General features: G+C 44.5%; 1 protein-coding gene across 1 annotated transcript; it reads right to left on the bottom strand.

Annotated features, from left to right (window-relative positions):
- Positions 1–1,863: 1,863 nt before the first annotated feature.
- Positions 1,864–16,543, bottom strand: LOC138095888 (cationic amino acid transporter 3-like). The gene is made up of 11 exons (XM_068991831.1): positions 16,174–16,543; positions 15,031–15,189; positions 12,690–12,867; positions 12,373–12,485; positions 11,993–12,215; positions 11,700–11,839; positions 11,495–11,597; positions 2,918–3,117; positions 2,553–2,719; positions 2,174–2,282; positions 1,864–2,011 (listed from the first exon to the last, which is right to left on the bottom strand). The coding sequence occupies exons 1-11, from the start codon at positions 16,541–16,543 to the stop codon at positions 1,914–1,916; spliced, it is 1,860 nt and encodes a 619-aa protein (XP_068847932.1). The 3' UTR covers positions 1,864–1,913.
- Positions 16,544–18,209: the final 1,666 nt, after the last annotated feature.

Raw genomic sequence — 18,209 nt, 5'->3', positions numbered from 1 at the left:
ATTGCAAATAACTCTGCTGTGAACATGGGTGTACAAATATCTCTTCCAGAGTGTGTTTTCAGTTCTTCTGGGTATATCATCAAAAGTAGAATTGCTGCATCATGGGGTTCTAAGATTTTTATCTGTTGGTGATGGATGGAGAAAATGTTCAAATATTGAGGGGAGGTCAATTTGGCTTATCCATGGTTCAGCCTGAACTTTGTGTGAAGCAAGACTGCATTGTCCAACCCTCACAGCTCACTACTTTAACCCCTGGGGTAAAGAACATCTATTTTGAGGATAAGGATGATTAAATCCCTTCTCAAGGGCTTCCCAGGTGGCTCACTGGTAAAGAATCTGCCTGCCAAGCAGAAGACACCAGTTTGATCCCTGGGATGGGAAGATTCCCTGGAAGAGAAAAAGGCAACCCACTCCAGTATTCTTGCCTGGAAAATCCCATGGACAAGGGAGCCTGGCAGGCTACAGTCCATGGGGTCACAAAGGGTGAGACCTGACTTTGTAAACACACACATCACTAAGACAGGCTTACTGACTGATTCTGAAAGAATTGAGAGAACCCTGACTTTTTCAATTCTCAGAATAAGGAAATCTCTCAGGGGGTTTCCGACTAAGTGGACATGAGTTTGAACAAACTCCAGGAGATAGTGAAGGACAGGGAAGCCTGACATGCTGCAGTCCATGAGGTTGCAAAGAGGCTGACATGACTTGGCAATTGAACATCAACAACACAACACAATTTTACAGGAATTTGGTACCTAGTTTTTTCCACATTGTCCAATCTCTCTGTGCCTTAATAAAGTCTACCCAACCAGACCCACTGAACAAATGACAAAAGTCATAAAGGTATAAATGCTTTAAAATATGCAACAGCCCAAGCTCCAGCATTAGGCCATCCTAACTATAAATAACCACTTTCACTCTTTGCTCCTAAAGATAGAAGATTCACCTTGAGCATATTAACTCAGAGACATGGTGACCCATATGGACCCATTGGCTATTCTGCACCCGGAGTTAGATTTCTAACCAAATGCAGATTCAGCCACTTGCTGCTCAACAGACAATAAACCATGGGGCAAGCTTTCATTAAGCAGAAAGATGCTTTATTCAGAGAAGCCAGTGATCTGAGGAAAGATGGACTTGTATCCATGACAGTTCTGCTCAGCCATGACCATCTTAAAGGGAAACAATCTCAGTTAATCGTTAAGGCAGGAAGTTACTGTCATTTTTCCATTGCTGCAAGCCTGCTGACTTCCTATTTTCTCCAGGACACTGTCTTGCTCAAGTGACCTACCTGCAACCAGAGATTCTCTTGCCCATGTGGTCCACCTGCATTTTAATAAGGGGAAGCTACGGGAGGAAAGCCAGTCATTTTAAACCAAATTTTTTTGGCTACACCATTGGGCATGCAGGGTTTTGTTCCCCAACCAGGGGTCGAGCCCATGCCCGCTGCACTGCGAGCGTGGAGTCTTAGCCACTGGACTGCTAGGGAAGTCCCTGGAGTATAACTCTTCACATAATTTGTCCTCACCTGAGTTTCCTTCCAATCGGGCAGTCTCTGTGTTCTTGTTAGAAATAAGTACAAGAAGGTGCTTCTAATGTGCCCATAATAATTTATTTCTTCCTCTCATTGCTGCTTACATTGTGGTACTTTGTGAAAATTCATCTTGCTGCACACTTCTGAAGCATGCGCTTATAAGTATGTATAGTATGCTTTTAAAAGTTTACCGAAAATTGCACAACAGTCCAGTCACTTTCTCCACAAGCAAGAAATACAGGGCTTTAGATGCCTCCACCTTCACACTCCATCGAGGCTCACAGTGTCCCTTGCACCAGCAGATCCGCCAGGGCATGGAGGTATCCATGCAGCATCTACGTCCTGTGGTTAAGATGACTCAGCACCAGGGATGTTTTTGTCAAGAGTCTGGGAGGTGGAGGCTGGTGGCTGGTGGCTGTTGATGATTGTTCCCTGCCAGGCTGTGTCGGATCCCATATCCAAAGTATATGAGAAACCCTAGAAGGGAGATGAGACGATGAGAAGGAAACGTAGGTGCTCTCCTCACTTCCAAATGCCCAGTAGACCTTCTATGGCATCTGATACAGTGTGGGGAGAAATAGTAGGAAGATGTTGGGTGCTGTCATTCGAGAAACCTCTTTATCCCAGAAAGCAACTTACCAATGGCATTCCAGACGCCAAACAGGGCCCAGGTCCCAGAGGTCGTCTGCATCATCAGGTAAACGTTCACGAAGATGCTGACCAGTGGGAGGACAGGCAGAGCAGGGACCTGTGGGCAGAGGCAGCTCATCCCTGAACACAGCCCAGATGTCTGAAAGGGGACCCTACCCCACGTGAGTGGGAGGATCCTGTCCTCCTCGGGCTGTGCATTCAGTGCCTACTGAGATTATGTATGCAAAGCCCTGAGGGTGGATCAGGGAAGAGTCCATTGGTTTCAGTAGCTTCCCTCATTCTCTGTCCAGGAAAGGATATTTTGCTCTCAAAGGACACAGACTTCATTCACACCAGGTAGACACTTTGGACACATCAGCTCACTTACCCTGAATGGAAGAGGAGAGGGGTCCTGGGGCTGCCTCCAGATGATGGCCATGACCCCAGTGATGAGCAGCAGCAGCAGCACAGCCACTGTTGTGAGCACGGGGTCTCCAGAGAACACCTGGCTGGGCCACTGGGCCAGGATCAGGCTCAGGATAATCAGCAGGAGAACTGCAAGTGTCAAAGAGGAGGAGAACAGGCTGGACCCAGAAGACAAAGACATCAGGACCTCTGGTCACGTCCCTCCCTGAAACCACCAGTATCAGGAAGGGCCATCATATCTGCAAGACTCCTCCACTGACAAAATACACACTCTCACTCCATCCTGTCAGTTTCAAAATATGACCAAAGAGACATCCTAGTGCTCACCAAGCAGGAAGGCACATCCATAGACAATCTGGGCAGATTTCTGGGTGGGGATGCTGCTGATAGGCAACCACAGAACCTTGAGAGTCTTTGAGCTTCCTGCTTCAGGTTCAGAGTCCAAAGGATTTTCCTTGACTAGAGGCTTCATCTGAATTTTGTCATCTGTTTTATCATTCTTGCTTAAATTCCAGGCTGGCTGGTACCTGAATTAGAGATATTATAGGAATATTAACAGCAGTCCCTACTCATTCAAAAACAGATATCCTAATGCACCACTTTCCTGCCTTAAGCAGAGCAGGACTTTAGAAGGCTGAAGGAGGTGGCAGATGGGGGGTGGGGGGGGGTTAGGCAAAGATGGCAGAGGAATAGGATGGGGAGACCACTTTCTCCACCACAAATCCATCGAAAGAACATTTGAACGCTGAGAAAACTCCACAAAACAAATTCTGAATGTTGGCAGAGGACATCAGCCACCCAGAAAAGCAGCCCATTGTCTTCAAAAGGAGGTAGGACAAAATATAAAAGATAAAAAGAGAGACAAAATAGTTAGGGACAGAGATCCATCCCGGGAAAGGGAAAGTGAAAGTGAAGTCACTCAGTCCTATCCGACTCTTTGCAACCCGTGGACTGTAGCCCACTAAGCTCCTCCATCCATGGGATTCTCCAGGCAAGAATACTGGAGTGGGTTGCCGTTTCCTTATCCAGGCACAGAGATCCTTCCCGGGAAGGGATTCTTAAAAGAGAAGTTTCCAAACACCAGGAAACCCTCTCACCGGTGGGTCTGTGGGGAGTTTTGGAATCTCAGAGGGCAACAAAACCAGGAGGAAAAATAAATAAAACCCAAGTTACATCCCTAACAGCTACTCCCAGCTGAGAAGTATCCCAAATGCTTTCCTCTGCCACCAGCAAGCAGGGGCTGAATGTGGAGGAGCAGGCTGCATTGCTTAAGGTAAGGACTGGGCCTGAAGCTTTAGGGCAATCTGAGGGAGCTAACGTGAGACAGAAACCTAAACGGTGGGATAGCTAGAGAGAGAGAGGGAAATAAAGAGAGAGAGAGAGGGAAATAAAGAGAGAGAGAGAGAGAACTATTCTGCGAAAAGCCCAAACCTAAGGCACTGCCGGCCTGCTCACAGAACAAAGGACTGAGCAAATACCAGAGGAGAGCGAGCTGGCTGCGGACCGGCCATCTCCAGCTGGAGGCTGGTGGAGGGCAGCCAGAGCTGGAAAGGGGCAATCTCGGCCCCAGAGAGGGCATCCCCTACCAAGCTGCAAACAGGCTTCCAGTTTCTAACCAAGACTTCCTGAGATTGTCGGAGGTTAACATCCCCCGGCAGGGTCGCAGCCAGAGATCAGCTCCTCAGAAAAGACACACCACACACCGGAGACAGGCATGCCCCAGAAACCAAGCGGCTGCGACCAGGGAAGTGATAAGTCGCACCACACCTTAGGAGAGTGCGCTCGCCAAGCACCTGGTCTCCTGAGCTGCTCGGATCAAGGAAGGGCACAAAACACAGGCCCAACCAAGTCTGTGCTTTTGTGGAGTACCCAAGAACCTGAACATGAGCAGCTTAGACCTGGGAAGTGCATGGAACCCAGGGCCCGCTCCCTGCAGGGCAACCTGAAGCCCGAGCAGTGTAGACTGGGAAAGCACACACGCCGTGAGCAGGGGCAAACCCTGTGTGGCTGAGACACTGTGAGCACTCCCCACACACGCCTGTGATATTTGTTTGCAGTGTTCTCCCTCCCCACAGCACCACTGAACAAGTGAGCCTAAACAAGAGACCACCTTCGCCCCCTTGTGTCAGGTCGGAAATTAGACACTGAAGAGACCTGCAAACAGAAGAAGCCAAATAAACACAGGGAACCGTTTTGGAAGTGACAGGTGCAACAGATTAAAATCCCTGTCGTTAACACCGACTACATTGGAAGGGGCCTATAGATCTTGAGAAATATAAGCTGGAACAAGGAACTATCTGAAACTGAACTGACCCCACACTGCCCACAACAGCTCCAGAGAAACTCCTAGATATATTTTTACTATCATTTTTTTAATTAATTTTTTTCCTTTTTTTAAAATTCCTCTATTACTCCTTTAATTTTCATTTTCATAAAGTACTATTACATTGCAAAAAAGACCCTATTTTTAAAGCAAACTTCATATATATTTCTTATACATTTTGTGATTTTTTAAAATGATATTGTATTTTTGAGAGTCTAACCTCGACTCTAGATTTTTTTTTATCTTTGCTTTACGGTATTTGTTATCAATTTTGTCCATTTAAGAATCCAATCTTCAGTACCCATTTTTACTTAGGAGTGTGATTACTGGCTTGATTACTCTCTCCCCCTTTTGACTCTCTTTTTTCTCCCCCAGGTCACCTCTATCTCCTCTCTCCCCCTTCTCTTCTCAACCCAACTCTGTAAATCTCTGTGTGTGTTCCAGGCTGTTGAGAACACTTAGGGAACAGAATACAGCCTAGATCTATCTCTCTCCTTTTGATTCTACCCCTTTCTCCTCCTGCTCACCTCTATTTCCTTCCTTCCTCTCCTCTTCTCTATGTAACTCCATGAACCTCTCTGAGGGTTCCAGACTGTGAAGAGCACATAGGGAATTGTTTACTGGATAGCTTGCTCTCTCCCCTTTTGATTCCCCCTCTTCTCCTCCTGGTCACCTCTATCTCCCTCCTCCCTCTTCTCTTCTCCATGTAACTCTGTGAACCTCTCTGGGTGTCCCTCACTGTGGAGAATGTTTTCACCATTAACCTAGAAGTTTTATCATCAGTGCTGTATGGATGGAGAAGTCTTGAGGCTATTGTAAGAAGAAGACTGAAAACCAGAGGTGGGAGACTTAAGCCCAAAACCTGAGAACACCAGAGAACTCCTGACTCCAGGGAACATTCATTGATAAGAGATCATCCAAAGGCCTCCATACCTACACTGAAACCAAGCACCACCCACGAGCCAATAAGTTCCAGAACAAGACATACCACGTATATTCTCCAGCAACGTGGGAACATAGCCCTGAGCTTCAGTATACAGGCTGCCCAAAGTCACACCAAACTCACAGACATCTCAAAACTCACTACTGGACACTTCATTACACTCCAGAGAGAAGAAATCCAACTCCATCCACCAGAACACTGACACAACTTCCCTAACCAGGAAACCTTGACAAGCTGCTCGTCCAACCCCACCCACAGGGAGGAACCTCCACAATAAAGAGGAACCACAAACTGCCAGAATACAGAAAGGCCACCCCAAACACAGCAACCTAAATAAGATGAAAAGGCAGAGAAATACTCAGCAGGTAAAGGAACATGATAAAAGACAACCAAACCAAAAAAAAAAAAAAAAAGAGGAGATAGGGAGTCTACCTGAAAAAGAATTCAGAAAAGTGATAGTAAAAATGAACCAAAATCTTGAAAACAAAATGGAGTTACAGATAAACAGCCTGGAGACAAGGATTGAGAAGATGCAAGAGATGTTTAACAAGGACCTAGAAGAAATGAAAAAGAGTCAATCAATTACAAATAATGCAATAAATGAGATCAAAAACACTCTGGAGGGAACCAACAGTAGTCTAATGGGGGCAGAAGATAGGATAAGTGAGGTAGAAGAAGATAGAATGGTAGAAATAAATGAAGCACAGAGGGAAAAAACAATTAAAAGAAATGAGGACAACCTCAGGGACCTCTGGGACAATGTGAAACTCTCCAACATTCGAATCATAGGAGTCCCAGAAGTGGAAGGCAAAAAGAAAGGCCATGAGAAAATACTTAAAGAGATAATAGTTGAAAACCTCCCTAAAATGGAGAAATAGTGACCCAACTCCAAAAAACCCAGAGAGTCCCAAACAGGATAAACCCAAAGCAAAACACCCCAAGATACATATTAATCAAATTAACAGAGATCAAACACAAAAAATAAATATTAAAAGCAGCAAGGGAAAAACAACAAATAACACACAAGGGGATTCTCATAAGAATAACAGCTGATCTTTCAATAGAAACTCTTCAGGCCAGAGAGGAATGGCCTGAAGGACATACTTAAACTGATGAAAGAGAAAAACCTACAACCCAGATGACTGTACCCAGCAAGGATCTCATTCAAATATGAAGGAGAAATCAAAAGCTTTACAAACAAGCAAAAGCTGAGAAATTCAGCACCACCAAACCAGCTCTTCAACAAATTCTAAAGGATCTTCTCTAGGCAGGAAACACAGAAACGGTTTATAGACTCAAACCCAGATGACAAAGTAAATGGCAACAGGATCATACTTCTCAATAATTACCTTAAATGTAAATGGGTTGAATGTCCAAACCAAAAGACAAAGACTGGCTGAATGGATACATAAAGAAGACACCTATATATGCTATCTACAATGTCAGTCCAGTTCAGTCGCTCAGTCGTGTCTGACTCTTTGCGACCCCATGAATCGCAGCACGCCAGGCCTCCCTGTCGACCCACCTAAAAACAAGGGACACATACAGACTGAAAGTGAAGAGCTGGAAAAAGATATTTCATGTAAATGGAAAACAAAACAAACAAACAAAAAAAAGCAGGAGCAGCAATATTCATATCAGATAAAACAGACTTCAAAACAAGGGCTGTGAAAAGAGACAAAGAAGGACACTACATAATGATCAAAGGGTCAATCCAAGAAGAAGATGTAACAATTATAAATATGTATGGATCCAACACAGGAGCACCACAATATGTAAGGCAAATGCTAACAAGTATGAAAGGGGAAATTAACAGTAACACAATAATAGTGGGAGACCTTAATACCCCACTCACATCTATGGATAGATCAACTAAACAGAAAATTAACAAGGAAACACAAACTTTAAATGACACAATGGACTAGTTAGGCCTAATTGATATCTATAGGACATTTCACCCCCAAACAAGGAATTTCACCCTTTTCTCAAGTGCACATGGAACCTTCTTGAGGATAGATCACATCCTGGGCCATAAATCTAGCCTTGGTAAATTCAAAAAAACTGAAATCATTGTAAGCATCTTTTCTGACCACAATGCAGTAAGATTAGATGTCAAATACAGGAAAAAAAAAAATTTTTTTTAATTCCAACATATAGAGGCTAAACAATTCGCTTCTGAATAACCAACAAATCATAGAAAAAATAAAAAAAGGAATAAAAATATGCATAGAAATGAATGAAAATGAAAACACAACAACCCCAAACCTATGGGACACTGTAAAAGCAGTGCTAAGGGGAGGGTTCATAGCAATACACGCTCACCTCAAGACACAAGAAAAAAGTCAAATAAATAACCTAACTCTCCACCTAAAACAACTAGAAAAGGAAGAAATGAAGAACTCCAGGGTTAGTAGAAGGAAAGGAATCATAAAAATTAGGGAAGAAAGAAATGAAAAAGAAACAAAAGAGACGATAGCAAAAATCAACAAAGATAAAAGCTGCTTCTTTGAGAAGATAAATAACATTGACAAAACATTAGCCAGACTCATCAAAAAACAAAGGGAGAAGAATCAAATCAACACAATTAGAAATGAAAATGGAGAAATCACAGCAGACAACACAGAAATACAAAAGATAATAAGAGACTACTATCAGCAACTATATGCCAATAAAATGGACAGCTTGGAAGAAATGGGAAAATTCTTAGAAAAGTACAACTTTCCAAAACTGAACCAGGAAGAAATAGAAAGTCTTAACAGACCCATCACAAGCACAGAAATCAAAACTGTAATCAGATATCTTCCAGCACACAAAAGCCCAGGACCAGACAGCTTCACAGCTGAATTTGACCAAAAATTTAAAGAGCTAACACCTATCCTACTCAAACTCTCCCAGAAAAGTGCACAGGAAGGTCAACTGCCAAAGTCATTCTATGAGGCCACCAACACCCTAATATCAAAACCTGACAAAGATGCCACAAAAAAAGACAAAACTACAGGCCAATATCACTGATGAACATAGATGCAAAAATCCTTAACAAAATGCTAGCAAACAGGATCCAACAACACATTAAAAAGATCACACATCATGACCAAGTGGGCTTTATCCCAGGGATGCAAGGATTCTTTAATAACCACAAATTAATCAATGTAATACACCACATTAACAAATTGAAAGATAAAAACATATGATTCTCTCCATAGAAGCAGAGAAAGCCTTTGACAAAATTCAACATCCATTTATGATAAAAACTCTCCAGAAAATAGGCATAGAAGGAACATACCTCAACATAATAAAAGCTATATGTGACAAACCCACAGCAAACCTTATCCTCAATGGGGAAAAATTGAAAGCATTTCCCCTAAAGTCAGAAACAAGGCAAGGGTGCCCAGTCTCACCACTACTATTCAACATAGTTTTGGAAGTTTTGGTCACGGCAATCAGAGCAGAAAAAGAAATAAAAGGAATCCAGATTGGAAAACAAGAAGTAAAACTCTCATTGCTTGCAAATGACATGATCCTCTACATAGAAAACCCTAAAGACTCCACCAGAAAATTGCTAGAGCTAATCAATGAATATAGTAAAGTTACAGGATAAAAAATCAACACACAAAAATCCTTGCATTCCTATACACTAACAATGAGAAAACAGAAAAAGAAATTAAGGAAACAATTCCATTCACCATTGCAACAAAAAGAATAAAACATTTAGGAATATATCTACCTAAAAATAAAAAAAAGACCTATACATAGAAAAGTATAAAATAGTGATGAAACAAATCAAAGAGGACACAAATAGATGGAGAAATATACCATGTTCATGGATTGAAAGAATCAATATAGTGAAAATGAGTATACTACCCAAAGCAGTCTACACATTCAATGCAATCCCTATCAAGCTACCAACAGTATTTTTCACAGAACTAGAAAAAATAATTTCACAATTTTTATGGAAATACAAAAAACCTTGAAAAGCCAAAGCAATCCTCAGAAAGAAGAATGGAACTGGAGAAATCAACTTGCCTGACTTCAGGCTCTACTACAAAGCTACAGTCATCAAGGCAGTATGGTACTGGCACAAAGAAATATAGATCAATGGAACAAAATAGAAAGCTGAGAGATAAATCCACACACCTATGGACACCTTATCTTTGACAAAAGAGGCAAGAATATACAATGGAGAAAAGACAATCTTTTTAACAAGTGGTTCTGGGAAAACTGGTCAACTACTTGTAAAAGAATGAAACTAGAACGCTTTCTAACACCATGCACAAAAATAAACTCAAAATGGATTAAAGATCTAAATGTAAGACCAGAAACTATAAAACTCCTAGAGGAAAACATAGGCAAAACACTCTCTGACATAAACACAGCAGGATCCTCTATGACCCACCTCCCAGAGTAATGGAAATAAAAGCAAAGATAAACAAATGGGACCTAATCAAACTGAAAAGCTTTTCACAACAAAGGAAACCATGAGCAATCTGAAAAGACAGCCTTCAGAATGGGGGAAAAGAATAGCGAACAAAACAACTGACAAAGAATTAACCTTAAAAATATACAAGCAGCTCCTGCAGCTCAGTTCCAGAAAAATAAACGACCCAATCAAAAAGTGGGCCAAAGAATTAAGCAGTCATTTCTCCAAAGACATAGAGGTGGCTAACACAAGAAAAGATGCTCAAGATGACTCATTATCAGAGAAATTCAAATCAAAACCACAATGAGGTACCATCTCACACCAGTCTGAATGGCTGCTATCCAAAAATCTACAAACAATAAATGCTGGAGAGGGTGTGGATAAAAGGGAATCCTCTTACATTGTTTGTGGGAATGCAAATTAGTGCAGCCACTATGGAGAACGGTGTGGAGATCCTTTAAAACACTGGAAATAGAACTGCCATATGACCCAGCAATCCCACTGCTGGACATACACACCAAGGAAACCAGAATTGAAAGAGACACCTGTACCCCAATGTTCATCAGCACTGTTTATAATAGCCAGGACATGGAAGCAACCTAGATGTCCAACAGCAGACAAATGGATAAGAAAGCTGTGGTACATATACACAATGGAATATTACTCAGCCGTTAAAAAGAATACATTTGAATCAGTTCTAATGAGGTGGATGAAGGTGGAGCCTATTATACAGAGTGAAGTAAGCCAGAAAAAAAAACACCAATACAGTATACTAATGCATATATATGGAATTTAGAAACATGGTAACGATTACCCTATACGCAAGACAGCAAAAGAGACACAGATATATAGAACAGTCTTTTGGACTCTGTGGGAGAAGGCGAGGGTGGGATGATCTGAGAGAATAGCATTGAAACATGTATATTATAATATGTGAAACAGATCCCCAGTCCAGGTTTGATGCATGAGACACTGTGCTCAGGGCTGGTGCACTGGGATGACCCAGAGGGATGGGATGCAGAGGGAGGTGGGAGGGGGGTTCAGGATGGGGAACACGTGTAAACCTATGGCTGATGTATGTCAATGTATGGCAAAAAACACTCCAGTATTGTAAAGTTATTAGCCTCCAATTAAAAAAAAAAAACAAAACCTGAAGAGGACGAACGGCCATTTAGTCTTTAGGAATGTAAGAGCCCCAGTCATGGTGCAGTGGAGTCTCACCTGAGGACAAGGACAAAAAACGCCACCAAGGAGTAAACCAGCAGGTGTCCAATCGACATGAGGTCCACCAGATTACTGAACTCAAAGAGCAACGCCATGATCCCTAGGATGAGGGCACGAATGAGGTGGGGGACAGCAGTGAGAAACCACTGGACATATCCAGATAAGGAAAGGGATAAAAGGAGGAGTGGGTTCTGAGGCTCACCTGCGAGAATTCCAGAGGACACGGTGGCCATGATGGGGGTCTTCGTGCGGGCATGGATCCGAGAAAGTCCTCGGAAAAGGAGCCCGTCCTCTGCCATTTCCTGGATCACCTGAGGCACGGGGAACAAGGAGCTCTGCAGTCTGGAAGGGACGGTGGGGATGTTAAGCAGGAGAGACCAGGGCTCTGGCTCCCTAGTCTACCTGGTAAGGGGTCTTCCCCTCTTGTCTCTCAATCCCAAGGGCTGAAACACCTGAGCATCTGACAGTTCATGGAGAGAAGGCCTTGACACTGACCTGTATAAAAGAAAACAGAGGATGCCAACAGCCACGACATATCTGGCAGGGCCCCACCCAACATGGACGAAAGCCTGTGGAAAGGGGCTGTCAGGCTGAATCTGGTAGTAGGGCACCATGAGGGTGAGAGTCGCTGAGACACCAAAATACGCCAAAAAGCAGATGAAGACCGTGCTCATGATGCTGATGGGGATGGAGCGATGAGGATTTGGGGCTTCTTCCCCTGCAGGGTTGGTAAACACCTCGGATTAGGAAAACACTGATGGCACAGCACAAAATCCACTTTCCTCTAAACTTTCAAAAGCTTTTAAAAATCTTCTATCAACGCCTATGCCCAAGGGCAGCCCAATCCCCTGATGGGACACACAAAACACTGTTACCTTTAGTGACAATGTCATCAAAACCCACAAACGAGTAGAAACATAGAGCTGCTCCATGGAGAATTCCATCATAGTAGAAGGGCACAAACCCTCCAGAACCCAGAGGGCCCAAGCTACAGTGAGAGAAGAAGCAAGAAAGACCATGAGGGAGGTGCGTTCAGTCATCTCTGCCGGACTTCACAGTTAATACCACAAGCCCTGGGCTCCAGGACCTCATTATCCAGATCCACCAGCCCAGGTCTCTTTAGTCCCTGCCAGATTCCCAGCTCTGCACCAGCCCCAACAAGCATGACAAGGACCAGGAGCACCCTCCTGACCTATAGATGTCACCAGATTCAGATGTGTTCAATGTGTAGTCCTGTTCTGTGAGCTTCCAGTTGTGTAGGTCTCCCTTAATGAAGCCAGAGAGGATGATGAAGCTGAGAACCAAAAGGTTGATGCCTGTGGATATTTTTCCAACCAGGGCTGACTCACGAGCCCCCAGAACCAGTACTCCTGTGGGAAAGATGGAATATGAGACATTCCAAGATAACCAAATCAAATCCACAGACACAGAAAGCAGACTAGTAGTTGCCAGGGGTTAGGGGGCTGGGAGATTAAGATGAACAGTTTGTCTTTGCTCAGTGGGTAGTGGGTTTTCTTTTGCTGTGATGAAAATATTTGAAGCTAGATGCAAGTGATGGTTATATGTCTTGAATGCCATAGTTCAGTTCAGTTCAGTTCAGTTCAGTCACTCAGTCACGTCTGATTCTTTGTGACCCCATGAATTGCAGCACTCCAGGCCTCGCTGTCCATCACCAACTCCCAGAGTTCACTCAGACTCACGTCCATCGAGTCCATGATGCCATACAGCCATCTCATCCTGGGTCGTCCCCTTCTCCTCCTGCCCCCAATCCCTCCCAGCATCAGAGTCTTTTACAATGAGTCAACTCTTCGCATGAGCTGGCCAAAGTACTGGAGTTTCCGCTTTAGCATCATTCCTTCCAAAGAAATCCCAGGGTTGATCTCCTTCAGAATGGACGGGTTGGATCTCCTTGTAGTCCTAGGGACTCTCAAGAGTCTTCTCCAACACTACAGTTCAAAAGCATCAATTCTTCGACGCTCAGCCTTCTTCACAGTCCAACTCTCACATCCATACATGGCCACAGGAAAAACCATAGCCTTGACTAGACAGACCTTAGTTGGCAAAGTAATGTGTCTGCTTTTGAATATACTATCTATATTGGTCATAACTTTTCTTCCAAGGAGTAAACGTCTTTTAATTTCATGGCTGCAGTCACCATCTGCAGTGATTTTGGAGCCCCCAAAAAATAAACTCAGACACTATTTCTACTGTTTCCCCATCTATTTCCCATGAAGTAATGGGACCAGATGCCATGATCTTCGTTTTCTGAATGTTGAGCTTTAAGCCAACTTTTTCACTCTCCTCTTTCACTTTCATCAAGAGGCTTTTTAGTTCCTCTTCACTTTCTGCCATAAGGGTGGTGTCATCTGCATATCTGAGGTTATTGATATTTCTCCCGGCAATCTGGATTCCAGCTTGTGTTTCTTCCAGTCCAGCGTTTCTCATGATGTACTCTGCATATAAGTTAAATAAGCAGGGTGACAATATACAGCCTTGACGTACTCCTTTTCCTATTTGGAACCAGTCTGTTGTTCCATGTCCAGTTCTAACTGTTGCTTCCTGACCTGCATACAGATTTGAATGCCGTAAGTACCACTGAATTGCACACTTTAACATGGTTAGTTTCTTACTGTGGCCATTATATAATATGGGCTCAGTTGCTCTGACCCTTTGAGACTCCATGGACTGTAGCCTGCCAGGCTCCTCTGTCCATGGAATTTTCCAGGCAAGATTACTGGAGTGGGTTGCCATTTCCTACTCCAGTCACATAATATACACAACTATCAAATCATCATGATGTTCACCTTCAGTTTACATAATGTTGTATGTCAATTATATATCAATAAGGCTAAGGAAAAATAATAAAATGGCTAATTTTATACTATGTTAATTTCCTCCCGTTTGAAAAAAGTCTCAGTACAGAGGAAGAAATTTGTCACTCTAACTAAATGATTCTCAGCTGGGGGTGATTTGGGTCCCCAAGGGACGTTTGGTAATGTCTGGAGACATCCCAATTGTCACAATTTGGGAAATATGAGTCACAGGTGTTTAGTGAATGAAGTCCAAAGATGCTACACACCTGACAGTGACTGATGAAGAAAATCCTGCAGTGCCCCCAAAACCAAAGGCTGTTTCTGCCTGGAAGGTCAGTAATGTTGAGGGTGGGAAACAACGGTCTACATCTTGACTTCCTGTCTTTTGTTAAGGGGTGAAGTCGCTCAGTCGTGTCTGACTCTTTGTGATCCCATGGACTGTAGTCTAGCAGTCTCTGTTCATGGGAATTTCCAGGCAAGAGTACTGGAGGGGGTTGCCATTTCTTTCTCAGGGGATCTTCCTGACCCAGGGATTGAACCCAGGTCTCGTGCATTGCAGGCAGACTCTTTACCCTCTGAGCCACCAGGGAAGTCTGTCTTTCATTAACCAGACCCTAATTTCTAGTTCCCACAGTTCTGCCACCTCACGCCTTTCCCACCCTAGTTCCCCTGCCATCCCACATCCCAGTCTTCCCACCCTAACTTGGATCCCTGTCTCACCCGTGAGCAACAGCACCAGGGACAGGGCGACAAAGTCTGGATACTTGGCCAGATAGTAGGGCATATATGGAGAGAAAGTTCCCTCTAAGGCCTGAAAGATGTGGTTCCCAGTCAGGCTGCCGAAGGCGATGCTCCAGGCCCTGGCCACGCTGCCCGAGCCTGAAGCAGAATAAGAAGGAACATTCATTGATAAATATAAATTGGACCCCCCCCTATACACCAAGACCACTTTGTGGATCACAGCATTGTCGTGGTGAAGGGCGAGCATAGCTCAATAAAACTATGAGCCATGCCATGCAAGACCACTCAAGATGGACAGGTCACAGTGAAGAATTCTGACAAAACATGGGCCCTGGAGAAGGAAATGGCAACCCACTCCAGTATTCTTGTTAGGAGGACCCCATGGACAGCATGAAAAGGCAAACAGTTATGATGCCCAAAGAGGAGCCCCCCAGGTCAGACGGTGTCCAACATGGGAAAGATTGAAGATGAAAGGAGAAGGGGGCGGCAGAGGATGAGATGAGTTTGAGCAAACTCCACGACATAGTGGAGGACAGAGGAGCCTGGCGTGCTGTAGCCCATGGGGTTGCAAAGAGTTGGACACAATTTAGTGATGGAACAACAACAAATACACAAAGTCATGTATGTTGGGGAAAAAATACAAAGAAAATACCAAATCTCAGAGAGCTTCTTTTCATGGGGTGGGGAAAATAGACCCAGATAATTCTAAAATAGGTTAACTATTTAATGTCAGTGAGAGATCAAAGTTATGCAAGAAAAGAGAGAAGTGGGAGCAAGTTGTCTGGGTGATGAGGATTAAAATTTTAGTTCAAATGCTAATGGAAACTCTATGAAGGCAACCGCTAAGCAGAGACTTCAGTATGGTGAGGGGATAAGCCTGTGGGCCATGCCTCCTTCTCACCCACTCCCTACAGTGCCCTTTCCTCTGGGTTCTTGGTCCATCATTTAAGGAAAGCAGGGGAGAGCTGAGAAGAATGAAGTTGTGGACTTTTCCCGACATTATTTCCCTCCTTCCCTCATGGAGTGGATGACACAGTTCTCATGCATGACCAAAGACCCCAAACTCCCACTCCTGGTCTCCTGAACTTCAGCCCCACACCTACCCCCCACCCATCCCCTCACCAACGACATAGGACAGGATGAGGTTCCAGGCAGTGACGAAAGCCCATAGTTCTCCCACGCTGATGTAGCTGTAGAGATACGCAGAACCAGTCCACGAGACCCGTGTCCCAAACTCGGCATAGCAGAGCCCAGACAACACAGAAGACACAGCGGCCACCAAGAAGGAGATGACGATCGCTGGTCCAGCGATGAACATGGCCACTTCTCCCACCAGGATGTACACGCCGGCCCCCAGGGTGCTGGCCACACCGAAGGCCACCAGCTTCAGGGTGTTCAGAGGAGCCGTGGGACTCTCAGAATCCTCAGTGGGCTCCAGGAGCCGCCTGCGGACCAGCTTCTGACAAAACTGGTGGAGATCCTGACACCGCATCCTGGATGGAGTTGAGGAGCTGTGATCTGCTGAGGAAAAAAGACACGAAGCCATCAGCAAGGTCCACCCGCCCTTGGCCCTAGGAGTCCAATTCCATGTAGCAGTGGAGCAATGAGGGGCAGGTGGTAAAAGGACACTTGGGACAAGGTCTCCATCTCTGAGCTTTGGTTTCTTCAAACCCAAAGAAATCTTCTCACATACTTCAAAGTTACTGGAAAGGCTTTTTAAAGAGAAGTGAGGTAGAGAGGATTAGGTCTCCCCCAAAATGTGCCACTTGGAATATGGATTGTTGAGTGTGTGTCTGTGCTCACTCCTGCCTGACTCTTTGAGACCCCCTGGACTGCAGCCTGCCAGGCTCCCCTGCTGTGGGATTCTCCAGGCAAGAATGCTGGAGTGGGTCGCCATGATCTCTTCCAGGTGCTCTTCCCAACCCAGGGATCAAATCTGAGTCTCCTATGTCTCCTGCATTGGCAGGTGGACTCTTTACCACTGAGACCCCTGGGAGATCCCTGGATTGTCTTGAGCTGAGGGCAATTAAGACCCGCAGACTCAGGAAAAGCTTTCTGTCTCTCCTTTAACTGCTCAAACGTACATGTACAAGCACAAACGTACATCCATTTATTGTGCCTCAATATGCAGCCTTTAAAAAAAAAATTGAACATTTGTGGCAACCATGTGTTGTCAGATGATGGTTAGCAATTTTTCTTTTTACAAATAAAGTGCCTTAAAATTACAGAATCTGAAGGAGTAAGGAAACCTGGAGCCTGGCAGGCCATTTTCAAAGGGACTGCAAAGAGTCAGACAAGACTGAGCAACTAAACAACAACAGGATTGGCGAAGCTTGGGTTCCCCCTGAGAGTTGGCAGAAGTTAGAAGGGGGTCATTTAGAATGTCAGGAGAGTTAACCTCAGTCCATTTTCCCATTTTGTGGCAACAAAGATCTAATTGTAAGATAGCATTATAATCTAGAGACCCAAGTTTTAGGCCACTTTCCAACCTCCAACTTAAATAAAGGCCAGACATTGTTAAAGCAAACCTGAGTTTTCCCTTTCTTGGCCCATCATGCTTTCAAAGGGAATCCTCCCGGGCTGAGGTTCCCTGGGGTCTCAGAGAGTAAAGAATCTGCTTGTAGTACAGGAAACCCAGGTTCGATTCCCGCGTGGGGAAGATGCCCCAAAGAAGGGAACGGAAGCCCACTCCAGTATTCTTGCCTGGAGAATCCGATGGACAGAGGAGCCTGGCGGGCTACTGTCCTTTGGGTCACAAAGACTTGGACATGACTTCATGACTGAACAACAGTTACAACAAAATGGGAGTGATTTGCTGCTGGTGGTGGTAGGTGCTGAGCCTTGACTCCAGGCGTGGTTCTCTCAAAGTTGATGAGGAAGCTCTGCTTGGATGGTGGTCAGGCTGGGGGTTGTTGTTTAGGCAGAATGAGAGAAACGGGGAGAGGGGCAAGAAAAAGATAACTGGGGCTCCTTCACTGAGTGGACCTAGATCAAGATCTGTAGGTCTTGGAAAGAGAACAAAGCAGAGAGTGAGAGCAAGTTCTCCTGGGGGAGAGAGAGTCAGAAGTCTCCAGCCAGCAGTTTGGGGGAGACCTGCAGTTTACTTTGAAACCCTGGGTTTCAGCCCCAAATGATCTTGGAGAGAGAGAGAGAGACAA

This window comes from Capricornis sumatraensis, chromosome 20 (genome assembly GCF_032405125.1).
Source record: "Capricornis sumatraensis isolate serow.1 chromosome 20, serow.2, whole genome shotgun sequence".
Taxonomy (NCBI): Eukaryota; Metazoa; Chordata; class Mammalia; order Artiodactyla; family Bovidae; genus Capricornis; species Capricornis sumatraensis.
The sequence above is the reverse complement of the archived record's forward strand: the minus strand, read 5'-3'. Positions and strand labels throughout refer to the sequence as shown.

Excerpts from the sequence above, each read along its gene's own strand:
- LOC138095888 (XM_068991831.1), bottom strand. The coding sequence starts at position 16,543 with ATGCGGTGTCAGGATCTCCACCAGTTTTGTCAGAAGCTGGTCCGCAGG. Across the intron at positions 15,190-16,173 it reads CATCCTGTCCTATGTCGTTG|GCTCGGGCAGCGTGGCCAGG; the intron begins GTGAGGGGATGG and ends ATTCTGCTTCAG. Across the intron at positions 12,486-12,689 it reads GAATCTGGTGACATCTATAG|CTTGGGCCCTCTGGGTTCTG; the intron begins GTCAGGAGGGTG and ends CTCTCACTGTAG.